Raw genomic sequence first — 27,282 nt, forward strand, 5'->3', positions numbered from 1 at the left:
GACACACTGAGGAGTCACTCGGACCCACAGCAAACAAAAGGCAGGGGCAGGATTCAGGTCTCTTGAACCACACTCCTCACCTCGTCAGGGGCTCAGTAAACATTTTGGAAGCCAATGAGGAAAAGGCACACTAATGGACCTCCTGCTGTATGCATGGTGAAGGCTTAAGCAGGTGATCTCGTTCAGTCCTTTGAATAACACTGGGCAGTGGGTCTTGCTGACACCTCTAAAGAATTGAGGTGTCTGAGCTTTGGTGGGGGAGGAGTTTGCATGGCCAACTGTGGGGAGGATCCAGGGGGACTCAGAGAGAAGAGCTTAGTGGAGGGGCTCAACCAGGGTAGGGGAGTACTCCACAGAGTTGGGGGGCTCAATAGAAGCAGCTCCTGTCCACAGTGAAGGAGCAGGGGGTGCTGCCCGTGGTGAGCAGAAGGAAGTCACTGTGGGTGGTGGTGGGTTTGAGGTGCCGGAGGCTGAGTGATGTGGCTGGGAGGTGAGCTCCCCATCTGTAGGTCTGGTCAGCAAGTCTGGTAGCAGCCCCGACTGGGGTGTGGTGTGGTGAGGGTCAGGATTTGGGGCATGGAGGAGGCTGGGCTGGTCTGCGATGGTGCCTCCTGGAGCCTGGGCAGGACAGCAGGGGTGGGAGCTGGCGCACAGACAGGAGAGGACTCTGAGGGCTGGGGACAGAGGGCGGTAAACTGTGTGGGAGGTGTTGGGCTGTGTGGGAGGTGTAAGGGACTGCCTGGAGGAGGTGAGGCCTTAGTGTGTGGAAGCCGGTGAGCCTAGGAGCGAAGGATAAGGGAGGTTGAAAAAGCTGTGGGGATGTTGAGGGGTACCTCTGGCTGGGGGTGAGGGTGAGGTGGTCTACTTGGGGTGGGCGAGGACAGGAGACTGGCCTGGAATTGGGGTGTTGGGGCTCCAACACTGTCCTCAGTGGCTTGGACTTCAGCCAGAGGACAAAAGAGAGCTGAGGAAGATTTTAGCGAGGGCAACACCCATGGGAGGAACTAGCGACAGAGACAGATGAAAGCACAGGCCTGGGGCCATTTAGAGCTGCAGGCCCCCGTCACTGCCCAGAGTCCTGGCAGCTCGCTCACCAATCTGAGCCTCGCTCCCGCTTCTGCGCAGTGGCACTGACCGTCAAGCGCCTGCCTGGCTGGGTGAATATAGGTATTCAGTAGGAGCTCAACACAGGCGGCTCCTTTGCTCTTGCCTTTGTCATGATCACAAGCACTTCGTGAGCGCCTGCTGGGCTGCAGGCCTCACCTCCACAGCAGATGGGCTGAGCCATACTGTGTGTGTCACAGACCCCTTTTGAGCCTCAGTTTCCTCATCTGTACCTTGGGGGAGATAATGGCGCGGACTGGAGATCTGAATAAGAGAGGATGCACAGAGTCCCCACGTCCCCAGAGCCAACAATGAAGCCTACACGAAGGGCTCAGGAGGCCTCACCTCACCCCTCCCCTCCTACCAGCCCCTGGTGGTGGCTGACCCCCTGCCTGGAGTGTTTCTCCCAAGACAGCAGCTGGGGTAGCGACCTCCCTTACTTCCAGGATTGGTTCAAATGTCCCCTTCTCGGTGAGCTTGCCCTGCCTGGCCGCTTAAACGCTACAAACTGCGCGCTGCATCCTCTTTCCCCACTAGTGCGCTCTGTGCAGCACAGGTTACCCCCACCGTGCGGTGGTGGCTCTCATCTGCTGCCTCGTTGCCTGTGCAAGGACAAGCGCCCCCAGTCTGGGTTGGGGTTGCCCGGCCCATGGAGACCCCGAGTAAGTATTTGTTGCATTTCCTAATGCTCTGAAGAGCCAGCCCCATGCTCTGACCAGAGTTCAGGAGCTCTGGAGGCCCAGGCGACCCAGGCTGGGGCCCAAGGAGCCTCTCTCAGTGTCTCAACCGTGAGAGGAAGTTGCAAGACGGCCATTTCTGTACATGAGTTCAGCCTCTTGGTCCACTTCCCAGCTCTTGGTCTGAGGCCTGAGTTTTCCCACATGCCCCGCTGCTTCCATGGAGCCTGGCTGCTCAGAAAGTGGAGGGTGTTTTCCTTCCTTTCAGAGCCTCTTTCGGGCCTACGTCGAGGGGCTGATGAGTTCAGGGTGGTGTCCCTCTCTGTGGACTCGGCTTCCACGACACAGCACCCACGTTTCCTGTTGCTTGTCTTCTCTGAGATTGCAATAGCACACAGCATGCCCCACCAGAGGCCCAGCCCAGTAGGGACAAAGGGCTGCCTGGCCCTGTACCTCCCCAGGATTGGCTCAGATGACCCCTTCTCAGGGGCCCTGTCATTCTGCAGGGCCCAGCCTGAGAGGGACACCCCCATGTCCAACAGGGTGGGGAGGGAGCACTGTCATGTGGTGCTGGGAGGAGGGTAAGTGGTATTTTTACGTAGGTCAATGTGACAGTGACCTGTCTACTTACCCATGTACCCATTTATCATCTTTCTTCTTTCTCTATCATCTTTCTACCTATTTGCATCTGTCTGTCTATCTATCTATCTATCTATCTATCTATCTATCTATCTATCTATCTATCATCTATCTATCATTTATCTATCGCTGTATCTATCAACCATCTCAAAATTAAAAGTGCAGTACACATAAAACTAATATAAAGTTCTATGTCAATTATATCTCAGTAATAAAAAAATACATCTCCTTTGACAGCAAAAGAGGTGAGTCAAAAATTCCTGTGTGCCCTATGTTATAAATTCTAAACAAATTTTCTAGTTACAATGAAGGGCTTATTTATATTTTAGCTAACTTCTGATACTGTTTATTAGTATGGATAGGGAACTGCACAAGAGTTTTTGATTCAGCCTGTCTTTAGTTGTGGTGATTTTTTTATTAACCACCAAGAGTAGTATAAAAAAAAAAAATGATTAGTCTTGAAAAATTAAATCTAGAAAAAGGAGAGTTTATTGTATTTTAGTTTCCCTTCAAATATTTATATCCATAGAAGTTGGCCTATTTTCTGTGTTGTTCTAATTTAAGGCAGAAAAATGTAATATGCTCTGCTTTTCCTTGCTGAAGGATTTTGTTTTAGAGACAAGCAAATGTAAAACCATGAGAACTGCCAGCCTGAGCCATGGAAATAACCCTTCTGGTCAAATAAATGACAATTAACTCAAATCTCCTCACAAATTTTCCAGTGGACACTTGCCTGTAGCTTCCTACAGGGGAAAAAGAAAATTCAACTTTTGGGGATTTCTTCTAGACATAGACTTGCATATATGTAAATTAGCATATGTTATTGATTATAGCAAATTGTAATATCAAAAGATTAGAAATAACTTGAATGTTCATCAATAAGAGAACTGGTCAATAAATCATCTAACAATGGAATACTATACAGTGATGAAAATGGACCACAGTGACATGCAACAACATGGTGAGAAAAAGAAGGGCCCCAAAGAATATTTTCACTATGATTCTTTTTTTTTCTTAAAGATTTATTTATTTTGATTTATACAAGCACTGGGTACAGTCAGAAGCGCGGGAGGGTGAGAGAATTCACCAGAGCCAGAGCAGGGAGCTGAACAGGTGGACAGACAACGTACACTGCTGAGGGGAGCAGCAGGCGGCAGGAGAGGTCTGAGAGACATGTGGGACCCTCGCCTGGCAGCCGGGGATTGAACTGGCGCTGCAGAAGCTGCGGGTAGCTTCGCAACCCAGCGTTCAACCGCTGCGCCACCGGGGAGGCCCTTCACTATGATTCTTTTTATGTAAAGATCAAAATTTGTTAAGACAAAAACTAAACTATGTTGTTAAGAATACTTACGTAAGTGGTAAAGCTATATAGAAAGGCAAAAAATAATTAGTGAAAAAGTTAAGATGGTGTTACTTCTAGAGAAGAGTGGTTTTGTAAGGAAACATGCAGGATGCTCCTTTGGGGCTAGCAATGTTTTATTTCTTGACACTATGGTGGTTACATGAGTGTTAGCTTTACAATTATTCTTTAAATTGTACATAAATGTTTTATGCACTCTTTTATATGAATGAGATCTGTCATGATTTAAAAATATCACAGTCATCCAAACAGTGGCATACTATACAGTCATTAAAAAGAAACAAAACAGCTCTATGTACATGAGTGTAGAATAGATTTAGGGGGCAAAAACCTAAAAACAGTATAAGGGAAATAGAATATTTTTAGTATGCTATTGTCTGTGTAAATTTTACAAAGAATATATCTACCTTTGTGCTTATGTCTTCTTAGACTATTTCTAGAAAAACACACAAGAATCAGGTAGTGGCGGGGGTGGGGGTGGGGGTGGGGGAGCATCCTCTGGAAGGGGAACTGGGAAGCTGTTTTCCTTTTTGTATTTTTTGAAATTTGTACAATTGCATATTACCTATTAAAACAATAAAATAAGATTTTTATTTTTTTGCTTCTCTGTCCCTAGTACCCCCAAGATTTTGGTTTCAAACCAATTTCTGGTGGAAGAGAGTAAGAGCCACAGCCCAGCATGAGGCACGTGGCAAACCCAGCAAGTCAGGACCCACCTTGGGTTGCTATTTCTTTGGTTGCAGAAGGAGACTGGGTAGGTGGCTTTCTGAGGCCCTGACATCCCAGCCACAGGCTCTCCTGGCTCCTCTTTCCCCTGCTTTCCGTCCACCCTCTTATTCCAACTCCCTTACTCTATTTTCTCTTTCTTGTTGGAGGTTCTTGCTGCCTCTCTCTCTGCTGCCTCTGACTCTCCTATTGTGTTTCTCTTTCCAGTTCTCTGCCATCATCATCGGATCATTGCTGCACCACCCCCCACCCCAGTCCCTGCCCTCCCTGGCTCTCCATGGGCATCTCTATCTTTCTTCTTTCTTTTACTTCCTTCCTCCCCACTAGGATCCTGCCCTTGGCAGAGTTCCCAAAGGTACACAAGCTGCATGACCCTGGCCGAGTCACTGACATCTTGGGCCTCCATTTGGCAAGTTTGACAGATGATTGTGGAAGCACTGTGCAGGGTACTGGGCAGACAGAAAAGAATCCCTGCCTCCCCCACACACGCCTTTTAAGGATTTCTTAGCTCTGGGCTGTGTATTATCAGACCCTTCCTGGTCTTCTTGGTATTGCTATGAGTCTGGGTACAACTATTCCAAAAGATTTGAATACTGCAGGTCCCAGGGTAGGTGAAGTCTCAGAAAGTGACCTCTCGTGTGCTTTGGGAATTTCTAGTGTACTTTTGAAATACCATCATCATGTTCCTAACGGGGAAAATGACAAGATGCACACACACATATGTATATATCTGTACATCTATATATCTATTAGACATGCCATTTATTTTCTAAGTAATATTGAAGATTATGAAATTTTTTTTTAAAGATTTATTTATTTATTTATACAAGCACTGGGCACAGTCAGAAGTGCGGGAGGGTGAGAGAATTCACCAGAGCCAGAGCGGGGAGCAGAGCAGGCAGAAGGACCGAAGTACACTGCTGAGGGGAGCAGCGGGTGGCAGGAGAGGTCTGCGCGCCATGTGGGACCCTCCTGCAGTGGCCGGGGAGCAACCGGGGATCCAACTGGTGCTGCAGAGGCTGCGGGCAGCTTCGCAACCCAGCGCTCAACCGCTGCGCCACCGGGGAGGCCCGAAGATTATGAATTTTTTAAGATACGGTTCTCTGTGATGGAGGATAATGGGTGTTTTGGTGGTGGGCTTGGTACTGCAACATACAGCTAAAGAGATGCGAACCTGTGCTCCCAAATCATGTACAATGTTGTAAACCACTGTTACTGCAATAAAAAATAATACAATAAAAAGCCATGGTGCTCGTTGTCTATGAAGATCATTTCCAATCCCATCAAGTGGGAGGACGGGTGGGGAGGATCTGCTGGCACAGAGATGGAGACGGGACCCTGACTTTTTGGGCCTCAGATCTTTTATGGACCTCCTTACCGGGATCCCTTGCCCTTGGGCTTGACCAGACTCGGGACAATGGAATCTCTTTCTTCTCCTGCGGCCCTTGAGACTTGTGCCTCAGGAACACGGCGGACTCCTGCACCCAAGGGATCGGGCACTCACAACCAGCCAAGCCTCCCTTACCACCCCTGCGTGCCGCCCACGCTCCTCGACTCGCCACTCAGGCTCTGTGCCTTCCTAACTTCAGGCCTCCAGCTCCCAGAACGGTGGTTCTCTGCTCCCTTGTTCTCCACCTCCTCGCCTTTGCTCATGCTGGTTCCTCGGCCAGGCACACCATTTTCTTTTTGGTATGCTTTCCTGTCTGTGACTAGGACCAAATTAATTGTTCCCCAATACAACCTACCCCCTCCCTCTTTGCCCCAGCCTCCTCACAGAATCAAACTACGTACACATCTATTTTTTAAGTGAGTCTGGTGCCCTTGGAGGCTCAGGACACACCTTGTTCATGTTTGTGTCCATGGAAGACCCTTAATAATAAGTTAATGGTTAAATGAATAGATTGGAGGGTTAAATAAGCATATAAACAAGCCCAGCCTAGACAATAATGAGTGAATGAACACTTCAAGGAGGACTGGTTCTCATGGCATACACTCGCCCCCTCCCCTCCCCCCCAGGAGCTAGAACTTGGCCTTCTTGATGGGGAAGTAGGGAACAAGGATGCCACCTCTTCTCTTGGGGAGGAGCCTTGGTCAGTTTCCTAAGGAGTCCTGAGCACTTGTGACCTGCACCCCTTAAAAAGTCCCAAGTGCAAAAGCAAAAAGTCAGTGAAGATGGAAGTGAAATAGATCCAATAACGAGTCCAGATCTGTGAATCCCTGGTCTTTGCTGCCAGGGAAGAAACTATTGGGAGGCTGGGACTCCACCAAAGAGGAGGAAGCAGACTCGTCTTAGTAGGAAGGGGAGATAAAGCAAAAGGTTGGACTACACAGGGGAGGAAATGGAATGTTCAAGAAGTTCTTCCGCAGCAAAGTGGACTCACCAGAGATCAGTGGATTAAAAAAAGGTCTTTATTCATTCCTCTATCCTCCAGACTAGGTCAGGAATTTTGAGGAGGCAGGATTCTGTCCAATACTTTTCTATTTTCTCAGGACCCAGCCTAGAACCTGGAACTTAATATTAACAGAATGCATGGATGGATGGATGGATGGAGGGATGGATGGATGGATGGATGGATGGATGGATGGATGAGTGAGCCAATGGATGAAGAGGCCAGATATACAGTGAATAAACAGATGGAAATATAGATTGATGGATTAATAACAGATGGATGGGTTGATATGTGCACATATAGATGGTTAAATGGATAAGTAGATAAACAAGTGGGTAGGTGTATGAAAGGAACCACATACATGGGTAAATGAATGGACAGGTGGGTAAACAGAGAAGGAAAGTACGATGACTTGATGGATAGATGGGTGGGTGGGCAAATGGTTAAATGATGGATGTGGAAATTGACGAACGGTTGAACAGACAAGAAAGCTTTGTTAACTAGAAAGACTAGACTGATGTTCAAGAACTGGCTAGGGGTAGAGAAACGGAGAAGCCTGGGCTGGAAATAGAGTCCCGAGGGACTTGGGAGAAGGAGAAGAAGGAAGGGGCAAGAACCTCCTCTGGTGGAAGGGAAACCCATGTGTGAAGATACCGAAGGAAGCAAAGGAGAGCCGTAGTCTGCTGAGCAGCCTACCCTGAGCCCAGGCCCAGCTTGGGTAGAACCTAACCTTTGGGGTCCCAAGACCAAGGAAGATCTCAGAGCCCTTAGCCAGCCAGGTTGACCCTAGAAAGCAGAGGCCACAAGAGGCCACTCCTACCAGCTCTGGCCCCAAGGAAGTGACCGTTGGCCATGTGAGGGTCTTGAGAGAGCAAGGCATTTGTGGAGTTAGGGTTAGAGAGCTCAGCAGGGCCTGGGGAAACAAAGGTCCCCAGAGCCAGCCTTTTCCCTTCCACCCTCCCTCCCCACCCCAGCCCCCAGCCCGCCTCTCACAGTCCCAGCTTCCTCTGGGCAGGGGGCCTGGCCCCCATGGCCTCCCAGGCCAGCCTTGGAGCACCACCTGCCTCAGTCGGCCAGAGACTTCCTGTAGCGCAAGAGATTTATGCAAACGGGCTGGGGCGGTGATGTCACCCCAAAGGGACTATCTCCCAGAGGCAGGCCCTCCGATAAAATCAGGAACTTGCGCTGGCCCTGCGATGTCAAGGGAGGGGGCTCGCCAAGGGCTCCTGTAGCGCAGGGGGGCAGGCCTGAGCCCTGCGCCCGCCCCGAGTCCGAGTCCCATCTAGCCCCTGACGGGGCACCCCATTCCAAGGGGCTCCGCACTGGCCCCCACCGAGGCAGGGGACCTGACTGACTTGGAGCTCGGCTGGATGTTACAGGCGTGCAAAATGGAAGGGTTTCCCCTCGTCCCCCCTGTGAGTACTGGGACTCCAACCTGGGGCCCTCGGATGCCTGCCGTCCGCCTGCCCAGCAGCCCAGCAGCCCACCGCTGCCCTCCCGGCTCACTATCAGTGGGAAGTTGGTGTTTCCTCCCTGGAGCTCCTGGCCTGAGAGCCAGCGAGGGGCCATTGGCTTCTCAGAGCACACCCTGGCGGGTGGAGGGCTGGGCCCATGGTGGGGCTGCGATCTGTGGGGTGAACAGTTATTAAGGATGAGACTGGGGTGGCCGGCCAGAGCTCCAGGCCAGGGCGCTGGGCTGAGAATGGTGAGGGCGGCCGTGGGGAGGTGGCGGTGGCGATGGAGAGGCGGCTGTGAGAGAAGCCGGTACCCAGGGCGGGGAAGGCTGGAGGGCAGAAGGGCCACAGCTAGGGCCTTGGCCCATGGCCTGGGTGCTCCTGGAGACTGAGGCTGCTGTAAGTCTGGTTCCCGGGGCCCAGCTGGGTCCTGGCACAGAGGACATGGTTGTTGACCGCAGGGCCTGGGCCTTGGGCCCTCACGTCTCTGAGAGGCCTGGGCAGCAAGCAAGGGGTAACAACAGAGGCTGTGCGGGCGCAGAGACTAGGACTGCCGTTTGGGCTGTGGTGGGCTGGGGCGCAGGGATGGGAAGGCAGGACAGTGGCTGGGGAAGCCTGGGGCTGAGGTTGAGCTGTGATAGGAGCTGGTGAGTGCGGGGCTGGAGTGAGGGCAGGGTTGAAGCTGGGACAGGGACTGGAGGCAAAGAAGCCAGAGTTCCAGGGAGCCCCGGGGAGGGGAACGGCATCACGCTGGGGCTGACTCCCCCTGTGTGTGCTCTTGGTAACAGTCATGGCCTTCGGCAGTTGTCGGACATGAGTCCCTCTGAAAAGACCCCCTCCCTTCCCCCCCCAGCACCCACTCAGCAGGGTGTGGGGCCCTGCGGGGAGCCGGGAAGGCTTGGCAGGGCTGCCCCCACCTGACTCAGCTTTCCCGGCAGAGGCAGCTCCTTCTGCTGCCTCACCCCAGTGTACCCAAAGCCAGGGGAGGCTCCCGGGCCTGACATCCTGCTACTGGGCTGTGCTGCCTGGAAAAGCAATGCTGGGTTCTGGGCCCACCCTCCCCACCAGGACCGAGAACGGGGTGATGGTCATGGGCCCAGGAAGACCAACTCTGCTTCGGCAAAGCCACAGGCTTGGCCACTGTCGCTGACCCTTGACCTCACAATCCCTGAACGCCAGATACTGCCGGGCAGGTGGCACAGCTTCTTGGGTTCCCACAGTAAGCCCCTCAGCCCGGTTCCCCCAGCCAGGGAGGCTACTCTGAGGGACCCCTGAGAGGTTGGGCTCTCTAGTAAGTCCCGGCCCCCAACCCAAGCCCTGAGGGCTGGAGTTGTTGTTGTGTAATCCTCAGGGCAAACTGCGGGGTGGGGACAGGCCAGCCGGGGACTGTTGGGATGACTGGGGGAGTGAGCACGTCTCTGCGGCTGTGTGGGGGAGCGGGGAGGAGGGTGAAGGAGGAGTCAGGGAAGAAGAAGGAGGGGGAGAGAGGAAGGGGGTGGGGGATGGGAGGAGTGAGGATGCAAGGGAGGAGGGAGGCTGTACCCCAATAGTGTGTTTGAAGGAGGAGGGAGCAGGGAGCGTGAGAGCATTAAGGCTCTGGAAGTCCCATGTCCCCCAAGACTGGGTGAACCCTGTAAAAACCATCAGTGAGCAGGACTATGGGTCCTGGTGGAGGCCCTGGGCACGCCGGGGGCCTGGCCACAGGCTGGCAGTGGAGAGGGATGGGGCTGTGGATGGTGGTGGCAGGAAGTACCAGAGCGCTCGCCCGTGCTCGGGCCTCAGGGTGAAAGTGGCGTCTGGTGCGTGGAAGCTGGAGGTGTGAGCTTGTGCCAATGTGCTAGAAGGCAAGCGTGTGTCTGTAGGGTGAGTGTACCTAGGGGTGCGTGTGGCCACAGCATCTGAATGGGGGTGACCCTTAGAGTGTGAGTGGACCTGTGGAGAGCAGCTGAAGGGGGGTAGGCATTGCAGTCTCCCCTCTGCCCTGGTCCTTTTTTGACCTCTGACTTACATCACTGGGTCCTGCTCAGGGGAACAGGACCTCCTGCTCTTCTGGGTTCCCTTCCCTGGCTCTGTGGCCTCTTCCGGTTCAAGCAGAGAGAGGACTCCAGGCTGGAGGCAGCCGTTCTGTCTGAGACAGTGATGTGGACCCAGCAGATTGGGGGGTTGCAAACCTGGCTGGGGTCTCCTGACACCCTCCTTTCTCAGCAGCCGTCGGAAGACCTGGTTCCCTATGACACGGATCTGTACCAACGCCAGTCGCACGAATATTACCCTTACATTGGCAGCGATGGAGAAAGTCACAGTGGTGAGTCCAGGGCCCTGCCAGACTCGCTGCCCTGCTGGCCTGGGCCGCCCAGTGTGTGTAGGATCTAGGGAGAATAGAAAGAAGCTGGGGCCCCCAGGGCAGCTTGGGAATTTTGAGAATCAAATCAAATTAGCTCTCAGGGCACACAGGTTCACTACCCCACCACCCCCATCTATCATGCGGCTCTGTTGTGCCAAGGCTCGGGGTTATCTTCTTCTACAGTGGCCTTCCTGTCCAATCCTTCTGGCCTTTTCACAAGTGAGGAGACCGAGGCTCAGGGAGCTACGTGACCTGTACAAGGTGACAGCTGGTCAGTGGAACCCAGTCTGTCTGCTCCAGACCCAGTGCTTTCACCTCCCTCTCTCCCTCCCCCTCCTCCGCCCTGTCTTTGTCACCCCTTTGCTCTGAACTCGCTTCTGGTACATCACCACTCCCTGCTGGTATGACTAGCGGGTTTCTCTATTGACATCTGGATAATTCTATGTACAGGGTGTGGCCTGCATGCTGTAGGACGCTCAGCAGCAGTGGCATCGCTGACTTCTGCCCCTAGATGCAGGTGGCACGGCCTAGCAGGACGACCAAAACTGTCGCATCAGATCTAAATGCCTGCTGTTTGAGGACTGCAGCAGGGATTGAAGCCCCCAGTTTGCTGGGGCTGGGGGTGAGGATAAGCCAGGGAGAGGATCCTTCTGTCTGGTCTAACTGCCCACTTCAATGCCCTGCCTGGATCCTGGAGCAAATTCAGGGAAGGGAGAGAGGCATGCGGTGCCTGGAACTTGGGTAGGAGGCTGAGAGGTCACCCCAAGTTGGACCTGGCATATTGACAGCCCTAATCCAAAGGTGAGGTAACCTAGTTAATAGGTCTTTGCTGGGGATTCTGTCGGGACTCTGAAAGACTTGGGTGCCAGACACTGGGGTGTCCTAGACCCAGAGGGAAAGCGCTGGCTGCCATGGCTGAGGAAGGTTTCATACCTGAAGGCCATTCCTAGGGCCAGTCACACCTGGAGTCCCATTGAGGCACATCTTGGCAGGGTAACCTGATGGCCACACCCAGAGGTGTCCCATGAGGAGAGTCCTTATTTAGGATTCTCACATCTGGTTACCAAACCTCACAAACAGCTTCACCTGGGATATACACTGGGCAACGATTATAAAGATGCTACCTGCAGTCTACTTGGGAGTAGGTGGTGGATGTGCCCCAATGTTTGGTCTGGGAACATAATTATCTCAGAACCCTGAGACTAGAAAGGCTTTAAAATACCCTTTTTCAACCTTATAAGTTTATTTGTAGCTCTACAAAAAATACATCCTCTCTGTGAAAAAGACAGATAACTTAGAAGAAAAGCTCCTTTTTCCAACTCTATGCCCAGTTGCCGGAACCAGCTCAAGGTCCTCCTCCCTGCCTGGTAAACCAGCACACGCACCCTTCATTAGCGGTTCAAGACCCAAGACGGTCACTCTGGGCTTGAGGATTGGCGCCCCCTGGTGGTCCCACCCAGGACGGCTCAGGTCCCAGCAAGCTCGGCTCTGCCTGTGGGCCCCTCCTCCACTGGGGATCCTCTCTTCTCTGACCTAGCCTGCTCAGCTTCACTGGGTTTGGGTATTTTGCAGCCTCGGTGTCTCTGCTGTAATATGAGGCTTCTGGCCCTAGAAGTCACCTAGGCCTGGTGTTGGGGCTGATGGAGAGAGCACTTTGGAGAAAGCTTGAGCTTTCCTGGCTCGGCGTCCAGATGAGTCCCTTCTATATGGGGTGGGGTTTTGGGAAGGACTCCTCACTGGATGCCTGAGCATACCAGTTGGGTCATGAAGCCCCTTCCTTCAAAAGTCCAATGACAGTTCCCAGGTGTCCCAGTTCCTACACCCCCTCGTACCCACCTCCTTCCTTCACTGCCTCCCTGGGCATAATACCTGTTGGAAGGTATTGCTGGAAGACTTAAGAATAGGGACACCTTCACATTCTTCCTCCAGTTCCCACATGTGCTCCGCATCTACGTTTTTAGGTGGTGGAACTCAGTAAAAAGACACACAGGCCACTTGGGCCTAGTCTTGGGTCCGTCACTCATCAGTGATGGAGTCCTTGTTTGCTCGTCTATAAAGCTGAGAGCGCGGAAATACTTAGATGATAGGTTTCTGACTGTTCAGTGAGGTAAGGCATGTAACATTTGAGGTCCCTAGTACACGGCCCAGTAAACTCTCGGACACAGTGTCAGCTTTACTGCACCTACCCCCCAGGCAGGAGGAGAAGCAGCTGAGAGAGTGAAAACACTCTCACAGAGATAATTATCCCTCACAGGGATAATTTTTCACTGTCCTGACTGACAGACCCAGTCACCTAACAGCCACTTAACTTACCCTTGCATTCATCTAGCTACTCCCCCTTCTCCCAACATGTATTGTCCTCCTGTATCATCCTCCTACCGCTCACCTCCTCATCTGCCTAGGCATCCGCCTCTGATGATAAGTCCTGTACCAGACACTGTTCTAGGCTGCTTGGGGCAGGGGTGTCCCTGATGAGCAAACCAAACATGGCCGCTGCCCTCGTGGAGCTTACGTTCCAGGGAGGGAGAGAGGCAGTGAGTAGTCAGCTGGGCAGATATTACCCAGAAGTCCTGTAAAAAGCAGAGTAATGTAAGGGAGAGTGTCTGTGTGGGGGGAGAGGCCAGGGAAGGCCTCTGAGAAGCGGCAGTTGAGTGGAAGTTTGAGTGAAGACAGGAAGAGGGAGTTCCAGGTAGAGAGAGAGCCCTCAGGGACGCTGAAGTGACCTCAACAGAGTGGCCGCTGAGCAAGGGGGAAACAGAGAGAAAAGGAAGCCAGGGGGTGTGTAGGAGGCAAATCACACAGGGCTTGAGGCCACGCATGAGTTTTGATTTTATTCTACCCACCGGGAAGACATTGAAGGATATTGTGCAGGGATAGGGCGCCATTTCAGTCAGTGTGTGTGTGTGTGTGTGTGTGTGTGTGTGTGAGCGCGCGCGTGTGTGTTGAAAATGAAATAAATGTTTACTTGTTAATTATGAAAGAAATACTCACTGCAAGAATTTCAGAAACACAAAAGCAAGTCAAGTAAACCATTTCCCCCTTCCCGATCTCACTCCCCACGGGAAGCACCTCCGTCCACCTCACAGACATTCTGTTTTATATATTTAATCCCAGATGTCTCCCCACGGACACAAACACGTGCCCTTACTCTATTCATTCAAAAGTGGAATTGTCGTAGCATGTTGTTCTGCAAATTTCTATTTCTTACTTAAGTCCATCACAGACATTTCTCCGTGGCACACACACAGTGTATCACAGAGATTCAAGTGGTGTTTCCAGGCTTTCTTTCTTTCTTTCTGCATACAAGAACTGGGGTATAAGCCAGAGGTGCGGGGCCGGGGGGCTACAGCAGGTAGCAGAACAGGCAGATGCACTGAAATACACTGCTGAGGGGAGCAGTGAGCGAGGCAGGAGAGGTCTGCTGTGCCATGTGGGTAACTCCCTGGCCAGACGGGCATGGCACTGGTGCTGAAGTGTCTGGCGATAGCTTGATAGCGCTGTCTTTAACCCCTGCGCCACCAGGGAGGCCCTCTAGTCTGTCTAATACAGGGCTACGGACATGTAAGTGTGCAGATTTGAAATAGGGACTTAGAGTCTATTCACTAACAGACATTGGTTGAGTACCTTCTATATGCTATTGATAGCTTTACTTTCCAATTTGAGATGCTATCTATACACTTTATCATAAAAAAATGAGAATTTGATTCTCCAGTCATGCACGCACACACTCACACACACACACACACTCACTCAAACTTCTCCACACATACCAAAATAACTATAAAGTAACTTTCCCCAATTTCATTGATATAATTGACCCACACTATCTAAGCTTAAGGTGTACACACACACACACACACACACACACTGAAATGATTGTCACAATAAGTTTAGTTAACGTCACCTCATGTAGTTACCAAAAAAAAAGGTCTCTCCTTGTGATGAGAACTTTTAGAATCTGGTGTCTCAGCAAATTTCAAACATGCCAGAGAGCAGTGTTAGCTAGGACTCGTGCTGTACATTATACCCTCAGGACTTACGTAACTTACCACTGAGTTTGTACCTTCGAGTCTGGACCCACTTCCAGCCTCAGGCAGCCACAAATCAGCCCTCTTTTTCTGAGTTTAAGTATTTTAGATTCTACGTATGAAATCACACTGTATTTGCTTTGCTCTGTACAGTAACTTCTGTTAGACGAATATCTGAGTTTTCTTTTTTTTTAAAGATTTATTTATTTATGCATACAAGAGCTGGGGTACAGGCCAGAGGCATGGGGGGGAGGGTAAGAGGATTCACCAGAGACAGAGTGGAGAACAGAACAGACAGATTGGCCAAAGTACACTGCTGAGGGGAACAGCAGGCAAGTCAGGAGAGGCCTGCTGAGCCATGTGGGTTGCTCCCTGGCTGGCCAGGGATGGAACTCATGCTGCAGAGGCGGCGGACATCTTCATAGGTTGTCTTAACCGGTTGCACCACCAGGGAGGTCCGAGTATCTGAGTTTTCTGCTGAATCATACTTGGGTGTTTTTCTGAGGGGCAGGGCCATGGGCAAGTAGTTCACCTCTTTCTGCCTCAATGTCTTCATAATGATCCCTGCTTCACAGGATTGCCGCAAAGCTCGAGGGATTTATTACATATAAAATATTCAGGACAGTGCCTGGAAAATAGTGAATATTATATAAGAATTTGCATTCTTGGGCCTCCCTGGTGGTGCAGGCGGTTGAGTGCAGCGCTGTGAAGCTGTCCGCAGCCTCTGCAGTGCCAGTTCGATCCCTGCTGGCCTTGGAGCAACCCACATGGGGAGCAGACCTCTCCTGTCTCGCCCGCTGCTCCCCTCAGCAGTGTATTTCATCAGTCTGCCTGTTCTGTTCCCTGCTCTGCCTCTGATGAATCCTCTCACCCTCCTGCGCATCTGGCTTGTACCCGGGTTCTTGTATAAATAAAATCTTTAAAAAAAAAAGAATTTGCATTCTTGTAATCAGAGTCTCCTAAGAAAGGGTGTGTAGGAGGTAAAAATTTTGTTGTTTTTTTTTGTTTGTTGGATCTTGTATCTTTAAACTGTGTTCTCATTTGATTAATAGTAATTTGACCAGCTATAGAAATCTAGGTTGAAAACCACTTCTTTCCTTGGAAACTCGAGACCCTTTCTCCACTGTCCTCTGGTTACATAGTTTTTCTTATGAAGTCTGATGACATTCCACGTCCTCGTTTTTGCATGTAACCTCTTTTGGTTTTGTTTGCTTTTTCTATCTATTTAGTTTTGTTTTGTCTTTCTGAGAGATTTTAATGTCTTTCCCCCATATCTTGTGGTTTCCCTGAAAATGCTTTTTTTTTTTAAATGATTTTTTTAAAAGATTTTATTTATTTATTTATATAAGAACTGGGGTACAGGCCAGATGTGCGGGAGGGTGAGAGGATTCACCAGAGACAGAGCAGAGAGCAGAACAGGCAGACAACAGAAATACACTGCTGAGAGGAGAAGCAGGTGAGACAGGAGAAGTCTGTTGTGCCATGTGGGACCCTTACCGGCCAGCCGGGATCGAACTGGCACTGCAGAGGCTGCGGAGGGAGCCTGTGCCACCAGGGGAGGCCCTGAAAATGCTTTAAAAAAAAAAGATTTATTTATTTATGCATACAAGAGCTGGGGCACAGGCCAGAGGTGTGTGGGGTGGGGGGTGAGAGGATTCACCAGAGACAGAGTGGGGAACAGAACAGGCAGACTGAACTACACTGCTGAGGGGAGCAGCGGACGAGCCAGGAGAGGTCTGCTGCACCATGTGGGTTGCTCCCTGGCCACTGGGGATCAAACTTGTGTTGCAGAGGCTGCAGATTGCTTCATAGTGTGGTTTTTAACCACTTGCGCCACCAGGGAGGCCCCTGAAAATGCTTTTTAAAAGGTCACTCTGGCTGCTGTGTGGAGCAAGCTGGAAAGACGGCCAGGACAGGGACAGGGAGAAAGCACTGGCAGGAAACGAATGGGGTGATCCAGGCAAGAGATGGTGGGGTCTGGGACAAAGGAGGTGGCTATAGAGACAGAAAGGAGTAGGCAATTTCAAGATCGATTCTGAAGGTAGAATTGAAAAAAATGGCTATTTATTGTTATTATTAATTTGTGGTAAAATACACATAATATAAAATTTACCACCTTAACCATTCTTTTTTTTTTGTTTGTTTGTTTATACAAGCACTGGGTACAGTCAGAAGCGCGGGAGGGTGAGAGAATTCACCAGAGCCAGAGCAGGGAGCAGAGCAGGCAGAAGGACCGAAGTACACTGCTGAGGGGAGCAGCGGGCGGCAGGAGAGGTCTGCACGCCATGTGGGACCCTCCTCCGGTGGCCGGGGAGCAGCTGGGGATTGAACCAGCGCCGCAGAGGCTGCGGGCAGCTTCGCAACCCAGCGCCCAACTGCTGCGCCACCGGGGAGGCCCAGTATGTCCTTTCTTTTTAAGGCTGAATAATACTCAATTTTGTGTTTATATCATATTTTGCTTACCCATTCATCTGTTGATGGGTCACTTCTGCCTTTTGGCTATTGTGAGTAATGCTTCTGTGAACATGTGTACAACAACCTCTTGGAGACACCTGCTTGGTTTCTTTGGGGCATATATCCAGAAGTTGAATTGCTGGCTCATAGGTGATTCCATTTACACTTTTTTAAAAATCCACCATACTGTTTTCCATAGAGACTGTACCATTTTACGTTCCCACAAACAGTGCACAAGTGTTTTAATTAACCACATTCTTTTTTTTTTTAATTAACCACATTCTTGCTAACACTTGTTATTTTCCTTTTTTTGAAAAGTAATAGCGATTTGTTTTTTTAAAGATTTGTTTATTTATTTATTTATTTATACAAGCACTGGGTACCGTCAGAAGCGCGGGAGGGTGAGAGAATTCACCAGAGCCAGAGCGGGGAGCAGAGCAGGCAGAAGGACCGAAGTACACTGCTGAGGGGAGCAGCGGGCGGCAGGACAGGTCTGCGCGCCATGTGGGACCCTCCTCTGGTGGCCGGGGAGCAGCCGGGGATCGAACCGGCGCTGCAGAGGCCGCGGGCAGCTTGGCAACCCAGCGCTCAACCGCTGCGCCACCAGGGAGGCCCTTGAAAAGTAATAGCGATTTGAATGAGCATGATAATGTTGGCTATTTGTGATGGGACTGGTGAAGGAAATAGAGTTTCAAAGTTCTTCTCTCCAGCCATTCATCTGTCCATACCCCCTGTCATCCTTCCATAGAATTGATAATGTTACAGGGCAGGGAGAAGGGCACCCAAGAACCCCCAAACCTGCCTGATATAAATAGGTTCTTCCATCTGCCGCATCAAGAAAAAACATATTCTAGCGTGTAAGACCTTTAATGGAAAGGAACTTTAGTACAATTAATGTGCAACAAAGAGAAGGCGAAGAGTATAGTTTCTAAATCAAGCACCCAAAGTTACCCATCCCCTTGTGGGTAAATGCCCAGCCAAATAGGGTGGACCCAAAACAGGGCCACCGAGGCCTGAAATCTTGCCACAAGTCTAAAGCACCTTTTGGCGGGGGCATCGGAAAGGGGCAGAAGGGGCCAGACAAGTCTGGAAGGAAAAGAGCAAAACCAAATCAAGACAAAAGGGCCTCCCCGGTAGCGCAGCGGTTGAGCGCTGGGTTGCGAAGCTGCCCGCAGCCTCTGCAGCGCTGGTTCGATCCCCGGCTGCTCCCTGGCTACTCCCCGGCCACCAGAGGAGGGTCCCGCATGGCGCGCAGACCTCTCCTGCTGCCCGCTGCTCCCCTCAGCAGTGTACTTCGGTCCTTCTGCCTGCTCTGCTCCCTGCTCTGGCTCTGGTGAATTCTCTCACCCTCCCGCGCTTCTGACGGTACCCAGTGCTTGTATAAATAAATAAATAAATATAAATAAATCTTTAAAAAAAAATCAAGACAAAAGCTGCTGTTGTTAAGCTCCCCGTGGGTCTCTCACCCACATTTCTTTCAACCAGTCCAAGGCCAAGAAGCAAGCACAGTTTCTTCACATGTCTCTCTGCTCCAGGTGCCTCCTCCAGGTCTCCTTGCTTTCCATCCTGCTTCCTTCCTTCCCCAGGCTCCTCTTCAGCTTTATGTACTCCCTGCTCAGCTCCACCCACCCTTGGGTGGAGCAGGGAACCTGGAACCTCTCCTATCTCTGGGGGCCACCCTGTTACAATAATCCACCAGTTTGTTCACACATCTGTCTCACCATCTACTCATTCACCTTTCAAACGGTCCCTCCGCCTACCAAATCAGCCACTTCCCATCGGCCTATCTATCGAATAAAGATATACTAAGCATCATTTATATGCTGGCACATCGCTAGGTGCCGTGGAATGAACAGAACACAGGTCCTGCCAGCTGTGACTTTATGACAAGGGAAATAACGAAAGCTCTAGCAGTCAGGATAGAAGGGAAGAGCAACAAGTACCACAAGGCCTGGCGTCCTCTACTCTAAACCCTCAGTTTCCATATCTGAGTGGTTTGTGTGATGAATGGGCTTCAGGGGCCCTTGTCCAGTGTGATTTCCTGAGGAGTTTTTTCCTCAGTTTTTGCTTTCTTAATTCCTCATCTCCCTTCTCTGTCTTGGTCTCACTTCTGTTCCCCTCGGGGAGAGCCTTAGGCGTCAGGCTGGGGTTTCTGCTCTGAGGTGACTTGTCAACTAAATAACATTTAAGACGACTTTGTGTGGGATTATTTTGAGTATTGTTTTATTTTTGTCCTGGTGACATACAGGTATTAATGACACCGAAACACTGAGTAAGAATAGGAATGTGTGGATAGGACTTTGACTCCAGATTGGAAGCTGATGTAGAGAGGAAATTAGAAATCAAGATGAGTAGGTCATTGCTGGTTGGATGATGGATGGCAGATGGTGGATGGATGGTTGGGTGGATGGAGGGTTGATGGTTGAGTGATGGATGGATGACAGATGATAGATGGGTGGATACATATGAGTGATGGATGGATGGATGGATGGATGAATAGTAGATGAATAATGGTTGAACGATCAATGATGAATGAGGGATGAGGGCTGGATGATGGCAGACAGACCGATAGACAAGAACAGTCAGTGAAGTCTCTGTGTCCCTATGAGTCTTACAGTTTTCACTGAGATTCTTGTTCCTCAGAGTGGTAAAAGTTCAGTTCCTGGGGTCAGACACATGTGGGTTTGGACCCCAGATCTACTGACCCCCTGTGAAGAGGGGCTTAACCTCTTTGATTCACAATTTCCTCCTGTGGAAAAGGAAGACCACAGTACACTGGCCACCTTACCAGAGCCAACATGTGGATTAAATGTGGGTTAAATTCTTTGCACGGTGACCAGTACACCAAAAACACATGAAAACTTAATTTTTATTAGTCATTTCATCAAATGTTGTTTGAGGCCTATCACGTGTTTGGTATCTGACATGCTATAAAGAGGAGGGCCCAGGGCTGTCTCCAGAGATGCAAATAACATTATGTTCTTTTACGGAGTGGAGTCATGTTAAGGGGGCATGAAATGCACAGTGGCCTGGGTGGTCCTCTAAACAGTCATTCCGAGTCGGAGTGCTGACCTTTGCCCTATAAAGGGTTCCTCGAGCTGTGTTCCTTCAGAGGCCCCATCCTTGAGAACGCTTCTGCCTGCCAAACAGCGTTTATTACATAATTGCCCGGGCACTCAAATCAGGGGTAAAGGCCAGGTTCCGTTGAGACTTTTGAAACCTTAATTGTGCTCAAGAGTCTCCACTGCAGCTTTCAGGGCGCCTGCGGCTGGCTTCCAGAGCCTCAGTGAGCCATGGAATCTCCACAGGTTCCTGCTAAATCCAAGATTCCCGGCTTCTCTCTGAGTATTTTGGATTCAGTGGGTCTCCAGCGGAGCCTCAAACCCAAAGGCTTTTCCAGCCCCTAAAGTGACTCTGAGGGAGGTGTACTGGAACCCACTTTGGGAAATGTTGGCCCCAGGCTATAACCATAGATTCTGGGTCTCAGCTCAAGGGTCTCAGGCCAAGCTAGAACAGGGACGGGGAGCAGGAGGGAGAGGTGCAACTGGGGCCCCTCTCCCACACCTGGAGAGCTTCATGCCCTCAGGGCCTCCTCAGCCCTGGAACTGGAGTGGGTGTGAGGGAGGATGAGGCAATCTGTGAGGATCTGGGCACTTTCACCACATCAGGAGAAGGCAAGAATGGGAAGCCCAAGGCATAGCACCAAAGAGAAGCCCAGATGAATCCACCAGATTCCAGAGCCCCAAAGAGCCCCATCTCTCAAGGACAGCCAAGTCCCCACAGCCAGAGGAGAAGGTCTGGGGCTTGTGAACTCACCGCAAGATCAAAGTACAAGTTAAGCGTCTTTTGGTCTTGTTTTCCCTTTGGGTTTAGATAACTTTATAGGGGCGAGTCAGAGAAGGTTCATGAATTCATTTATTTGGGAAATGTGTGTTGAGTGCCTCCTGGAAGGCACTGGGAGGTAAACAAAGCCAGTCACTGGCCTGATGGTGCCAGGCTGGAGCTCCGACTCCAGCCTGTCGGGCACAGTGACAGCCAGGACCCTAAAACTATTTCTCTCGTCACTGATTAAGGGGGCGGGGAGCAGGGGAAGAGGATGGAGTAAAGTCTCTGTTGCTTGTTCAAGTGCCAATCCCTGCTCCTTAGAATAAAACAACAACAGTGGCGATGACATTGGCGACGATGGCACGTTGAGCGAACTACCTTGTGCAGGTGCCATTTTAAGCCCCTCACAGGCATTCAGTTGTTTGTTTGTTTTTTTTTAATTTTTTTTAAAGATTTATTTATTTATACGAGCACTGGGTACAGTCAGAAGTGCGGGAGGGTGAGAGAATTCACCAGAGCCAGAGCGGGGAGCAGAGCAGGCAGAAGGACCAAAGTACACTGCTGAGGGGAGCAGCGGGCGGCAGGAGAGGTCTGCGCGCCATGCGGGACCCTCCTCTGGTGGCCGGGGAGCAGAAGGGGATCGAACTGGCGCTACAGAGGCTGCCAACAGCCTTGCAACCCAGCTCTCAACCGCTGCGCCACCGGGGAAGCCCGACATTCAGTCGTTTAACTCTCACAACAAGCCCATGAAATGGGGCCACTTTTAGCCCCATCTTACAGACGAGGACACAGGCTCACAGAAGTGTCATGAGCTGCTGGTGGCACACACCTGGCACCGCACAGCAGGACCCAAATCCAGCTACACCTCACCCCAAATGGTGGACTTTCCTCTGTGCCATGCAGTCTTGTCCAGGCTGCATGACTGCACAGCCAAGGGGCTGACATGCCTCACACCCCAGAACTTCCCTGGGCCCAGGGAGGTGGCAGGGATCCCAGGCTTCCCAGAAACTCCCCTGTGGGTACTGTCAGGGTCTGGGCGCCTGGGCTGCCTGGGTGTGGTTTCAGATGGTTTCACAGGCAGATCAGACCTCAGTAACTACCCGCTGGGTGTCTTGATTTTTAGATTGGGGGGTGTTGGTCAGAGCCTTGAGGAGATTAGATGTCTTGTCCAGGATCACATGGCAAAGCCACCGCAGAGCAGGACTAGAAAGTGAGTCTTCCGATAACCTGCCCCTGGCAGTTCTCAGGGGTGTCTGAGTGTGTGCTGTGAGCGAGAGAGAACGAAGGAACTAGTGATGCACGCGTGCCCGGGGCTGGTGTGCTGGTCCCGAAGGTGCTGCCCGGCCGAGAACTGCCCGACCCTCTTGGGTAACCTGAGGAAATCCTTCTTGATACTTTACCAGCACACATTTTTTTGGACTCCAAATTGCACCCAGGTAGTCCTCACACACATTCCAGTTTTTGTTCCCAGAGAAAAAAACTAGAAAAGTGCCCAGAGAAACCATCTAGAAAACCTACCCTAGGGCATCCCCGGTGGCGCAGCGGTTGAGCGCTGGGTTGCGAAGCTGCCCGTGGCCTCTGCAGTGCTGGTTCGATCCCCCACTGCTCCCCGGCCGCCGGAGGAGGGTCCTACATGGCGCACAGACCTCTCCTGCCGCCCGCTGCTCCCCTCAGCAGTGTACTTCGGTCCTTCTGCCTGCTCTGCTCCCCGCTCTGGCTCTGGTGAATTCTCTCACCCTCCCACGCTTCTGACTGTACCCAGTGCTTGTATAAATAATAAATAAATAAATCTTTTAAAAAAAAAAAGAAAACCTACCCTAGTTCTGAGACCAGGTCCCCATGGCAGTGACTGTTCCCAAAACACAAATCCACCTACCACAGACTCTGAAAGCACCATAGGGGAATTTCCAGGAAAGCCTTGGTTTCTGGCCACCTCACGAGGCCCAGGTGCAGTTGCCCAACAGTGTGACCCTGAGGGGCAGCACCGAGGGCCAAGCAGGTTCTGTGTGTGAGGAATGTCAGCCCTGTGACTGCAGTCACACCATGACCATGTGACAGGTCTTGTGTGTGTGTGTGTGTGTGTGTGTGTGTAGTCTGTCAGCTCAGGAAGCACTGAGAGGCCTTAAGAGGAGGGGAGGTCACTCAGCATTCCCTGAGGGCCTACTCTGGGGCTAGGAGTTTTAGAACAGGAGTTCATTGGCAGTCTCTAGATAAACATCCCCATCTTACAGGTGAGTCAACTGAAGTCAAAGAGCTGAGGTCACCCAGACAGTAAGTGGCAGAGCCAGGATTCGAACTCTGCTCAAGGGCCTGTCCTGAGAGGGGGAAGCAGGCATGGCTTCAGAGACGTGTGGGTGGCTGGGTCTTTGCTCTGCCCCTGCCTCTCCAGTCTCAGTGTTCTCACCTATAATATGGCGTCATAAAATAAATGGGTGGTGAGAGGTGTGATGTCAACTGGGAGTCCAGTCTGACCAGGGTTGCATGACCTGGCCTCCTAATAATTACAGGCCTGTTGTGCCCTGCCTGGCCCACCCCCACTGACCCCTACCTCTTGGCCCTCCCACAGATCATTATTGGGATTTCCACCCGCACCACATGCACAGCGAGTTCGAGAACTTCCCCGAGAACCACTTCACGGAGCTGCAGAGCGTGCAGCCCCCCCAGCTGCAGCAGCTCTACCGCCACATGGAGCTGGAGCAGATGCACGTGCTGGACACTCCCATGGCAACCCCCATCAGCCACCAGGTGCGTGCTGGCTGTCCCGCAGGGGCCCGAGGCCTGTGGTGAGGCCCCGCGCTTCACAGGAAGCTGACACAGGCTCTTACTCAACCCAGCTTCCTGCCCCACAGCGCCAACGGGCCGAAGCCCAACGGCTGCCTCCTGACCCTCCGACTGACCTCGTGACCCCACATCCCTTATCTCCTCTCACCCCACCATGGACGATGGACGGAGCCCAGATAATTACCCCCCAAGCACACATACTCATCCAGCCGACCCTGAAGGCCTTGTCATGGGCCCCCCGACCCTCACTGACTGCAGCCCCTATTCATAGGCCCCTCATGATCTCACATCCAACACCCTGAACACTGAGCTCCATGGCCTCTGCTGCCTCCGCCCCACCGGCCCCCCTCGCCCCCTCCTCAGTCTCACGGATGCTCATCCCAGGCAGTGTCCTTCGTGGACCTTGACCGTCCCTCGCTGACCTCCGTGGCCCTCACTCACACACTTACTAAACCACAGTCACTCTGTACCCGCTTCTTTGGACCCCAGGTCTGACCCAGATGCTGCCCATCCAGGCAGCTCCTTTTTACAAACAAGAAAAAGGTGTCCTGGCCCTGAGACTCTGGGCCTAGAACCAGAAGCCCCAGATTGGTGGGAATCCAGTGGCCCTGGACCCCTAGAACCTGCCCCCTCTATGTGCTGCCCTCCCTAACCTCTGGACCTGGCCAACCCCCAACCCCAGGCCTCGCCCAGATCTTCCCACCCGCTGACCTCCCTGCCCTCAGCCCTCCCTCTTCCCTCCTCAGCTGACTCCCACCTTGCTGCCCTGGGCCTTGCACTGACCCTCACTGACCAAAACCTCTTTTCCAGGTCCCCTACATACCCCGGATGTGTCTCCCATACCCCTCTATGTCCCCAGCCCAGCCCAGCTCGGATGAGGAGGAGGGCGAGCGGCAGAGCCCCCCGCTGGAGGTGTCTGACGGGGAGGCCGATGGCCTGGAGCCAGGGCCTGGCCTCCTGCATGGGGAAACAGGTAGGGGGCCCGGTCCCAGACCCCCACCCAGTCCCTGTCCTGGCTGTGTCTTTGTCCCGTGCCCACCCCGGCCAACCTGACGGCCACATCAGTCACACCCCAGAGCTGGTGAGCGTGTGAATGTTGGCCAAAGTCTGTGGCCACCTCTACCTAAGTGTGTGTCTGTGAGCATGTGTGTGTGCCATGCACACGGGCGTCTCTGTGACTGAGTGTGGGAGTGTGTGGGGAGGGCATTGTGGGAGTAGATGTGTGGGTTGGGTGTGTGTGCGTGGGAGTGCGTATGCATGTACGTGTGGGTGTGTAGGTATGAATGTGTGTGTGGCAGTGTGAGCATGTGGGTGTGAGTGAGTGTGAGCGAGTGTGAGGATGTGCACCACCCATGGGGGAGTCAGTCCCTCCCCCAGAGTCCTTCCCCAGTCCCTCCCCCAGAGTCCTTCCCCACCCACACGGTCTGCACCTGGCAGGTGTTGGGGTGTTGGGGTGCTGACCTCCTGGTGCCCACAGGCAGCAAGAAGAAGATCCGCCTTTACCAGTTCCTGCTGGACCTGCTGCGCAACGGTGACATGAAGGACAGCATCTGGTGGGTGGACAAGGACAAGGGCACCTTCCAGTTCTCGTCCAAGCACAAGGAGGCGCTGGCCAACCGCTGGGGCATCCAGAAGGGCAACCGCAAGAAGATGACCTACCAGAAGATGGCCCGCGCGCTGCGCAACTACGGCAAGACGGGCGAGGTCAAGAAGGTGAAGAAGAAGCTCACCTACCAGTTCAGTGGGGAGGTGCTGGGCCGCGGATTCACGACCGAGCGGCGCCACCTACCCCACTGAGCCCAGGCCTGTGCCCCCGGGGCCGTGAGGCCTCCCCACCGGCCATAGCATTAACCCCCTGTCCAGTTGGACACAGGGAGGGACGTTTGGAGGGGTGGGGGCTGGCAGGTGGAAGCTGCCCCTCCTTCTCCAAAGACCCTCCTCTCCCCTTCCCCACTTCCCACCAGGACTCCACCCCAGACGGCTACAGTGGCCCAGGAGTTAGCCTCACTTAGTACCGAGGGGTGCTTCCTATGGCGTTTGAAGCCACCATATTGTATAAATTAAACCAACATTTCTGATGACCTGAGCACCGGAGCAACTGCTTGCTTCCCATTAGCTTCCTAAGTGACCCGCATTATTAAAGTTATTTGCTGCCTTCTCTTAACAGTTTTTATGCACCTTCTCTGAGGCCTGTGCAATCTCTTTTTCGCATGTCTCCCGTGGGCACTGACAGAGGCCCCTGCCCCATGCTAGATGCCAGAATCCAAAAAGAAATGACACATTTCTGACCTGGGGTTAGAGCAGGTGGACAGGCGTCCTCGGTGGCCTTAGAAGAATAACATTAAAAAGCTCCCCCGCACCCCAACCCCGCCCCCCCATGCACAAATGCGCTTTCTTTTAAAAGCCTCAATGAGGTTTAAACATGTGCTCTCAGTTATGCTGAAGGCCGGGATCATGAAGTAACCCTGGGTTTTCTGGCCATTTATCGCATGTCAACCCACTTTACTAACGGGGAAACCGAGGCTCAGGGAGGTCAAATAATGTGTCCACGCTCACAAAGCTGGTGAGGGCGGGCTGGTCCTACTCCATGCGGGGTGACGTGTCTGAATGGGGTCCCAGTCAACGTGGCGAGGAGCAGGCGTGAAGCCCCAGAGCTTGTGTGGACGTGAAGTGTCCTCGCAGGATATAAGCCGCAGGAGCCCAGACACAGGGGAACCCCTGGGGGGGAGCCGGGCTCCTAACCCAGAGTGAGAGACCCAGGCGGGCCGGGGGTGGCAGGCAGCCCGCAGGCCTCGGAGGACCCGTCTGGGCCATGAGGGTAAGGCCAGCAACTCCCCTCCCACACACACTGCCTTGCCCACAGGGGTGCCCGCGGCCCAAACTTCACGCTCCTCCCCAGTGGGCTCTGAGCCCTGGAAGGAAACCAGTGCTCAGTCCTCTTGAAAAGAAGCCGCAGGGGCATGTGATTTGATTTAAAAGAGGTTAAAATGTCAGCAAAGAACAGATTCCAGAAGTTTGAGAGACAGTCCATGTGGACAAGGTTTGTATGAGAATCGCACAAAAGGGGGGCACAGATAATTGTTCCCTGTAGTGGGTCTTGCTTGAACTGGGTCACATGGAATTTGCCTGTTGCTGTGTAGCAGCCAATGCCTGCCCCCGACCATGTGGGGTGTGCGTGTGTGTGTGTGTGTGTGTGTGTGTGTGTGTGTAAGGAAGGGGGCAGTCACAGGGGGCAAAGGGTCACAGAGTGGTGGAGGGGACATGAGGGGATTCAGAACACTGGCAGGGATTTTTTTTTTTTTTTGTGGGACCCTTGCCAGTGGCTAGGGATCGAACTGGCGCTGCAGAGGCTGCGAGCAGCCTCGCAACCCAGCGCTCAACCGCTGCGCCACCAGGGGAGGCCCTACTGGCAGGGATTTTGTATGACTTTAGCAAGAGCCAGCTCTGCCTCTCTCTTGCATTTGGGACACATGGAAAATGTACCCCATCTCCTCACGGGC

The 27,282-nt window shown here is 52.3% G+C and overlaps 1 protein-coding gene across 2 annotated transcripts; it reads left to right on the forward strand.

Annotated features, from left to right (window-relative positions):
* Positions 1 to 8,266: 8,266 nt before the first annotated feature.
* On the forward strand, positions 8,267 to 25,579 carry SPI1 (Spi-1 proto-oncogene; the record flags this gene model as incomplete). Of its 2 annotated transcripts, none has more annotated exons than XM_084242771.1 (5): positions 8,267 to 8,311; positions 10,556 to 10,655; positions 23,568 to 23,746; positions 24,593 to 24,755; positions 25,260 to 25,579. In XM_084242771.1, 5 exons carry the CDS (start codon positions 8,267 to 8,269, stop codon positions 25,577 to 25,579), a joined length of 807 nt encoding a protein of 268 aa, XP_084098897.1. The 2 variants fall into 2 exon arrangements, with proteins under 2 accessions (XP_084098897.1, XP_084098898.1); XM_084242772.1 differs by having other exon boundaries at positions 10,559 to 10,655.
* Positions 25,580 to 27,282: the final 1,703 nt, after the last annotated feature.

Source organism: Talpa europaea, assembly GCF_964194135.1.
Source record: "Talpa europaea genome assembly, chromosome: 1".
Lineage (NCBI taxonomy): Eukaryota > Metazoa > Chordata > Mammalia > Eulipotyphla > Talpidae > Talpa > Talpa europaea.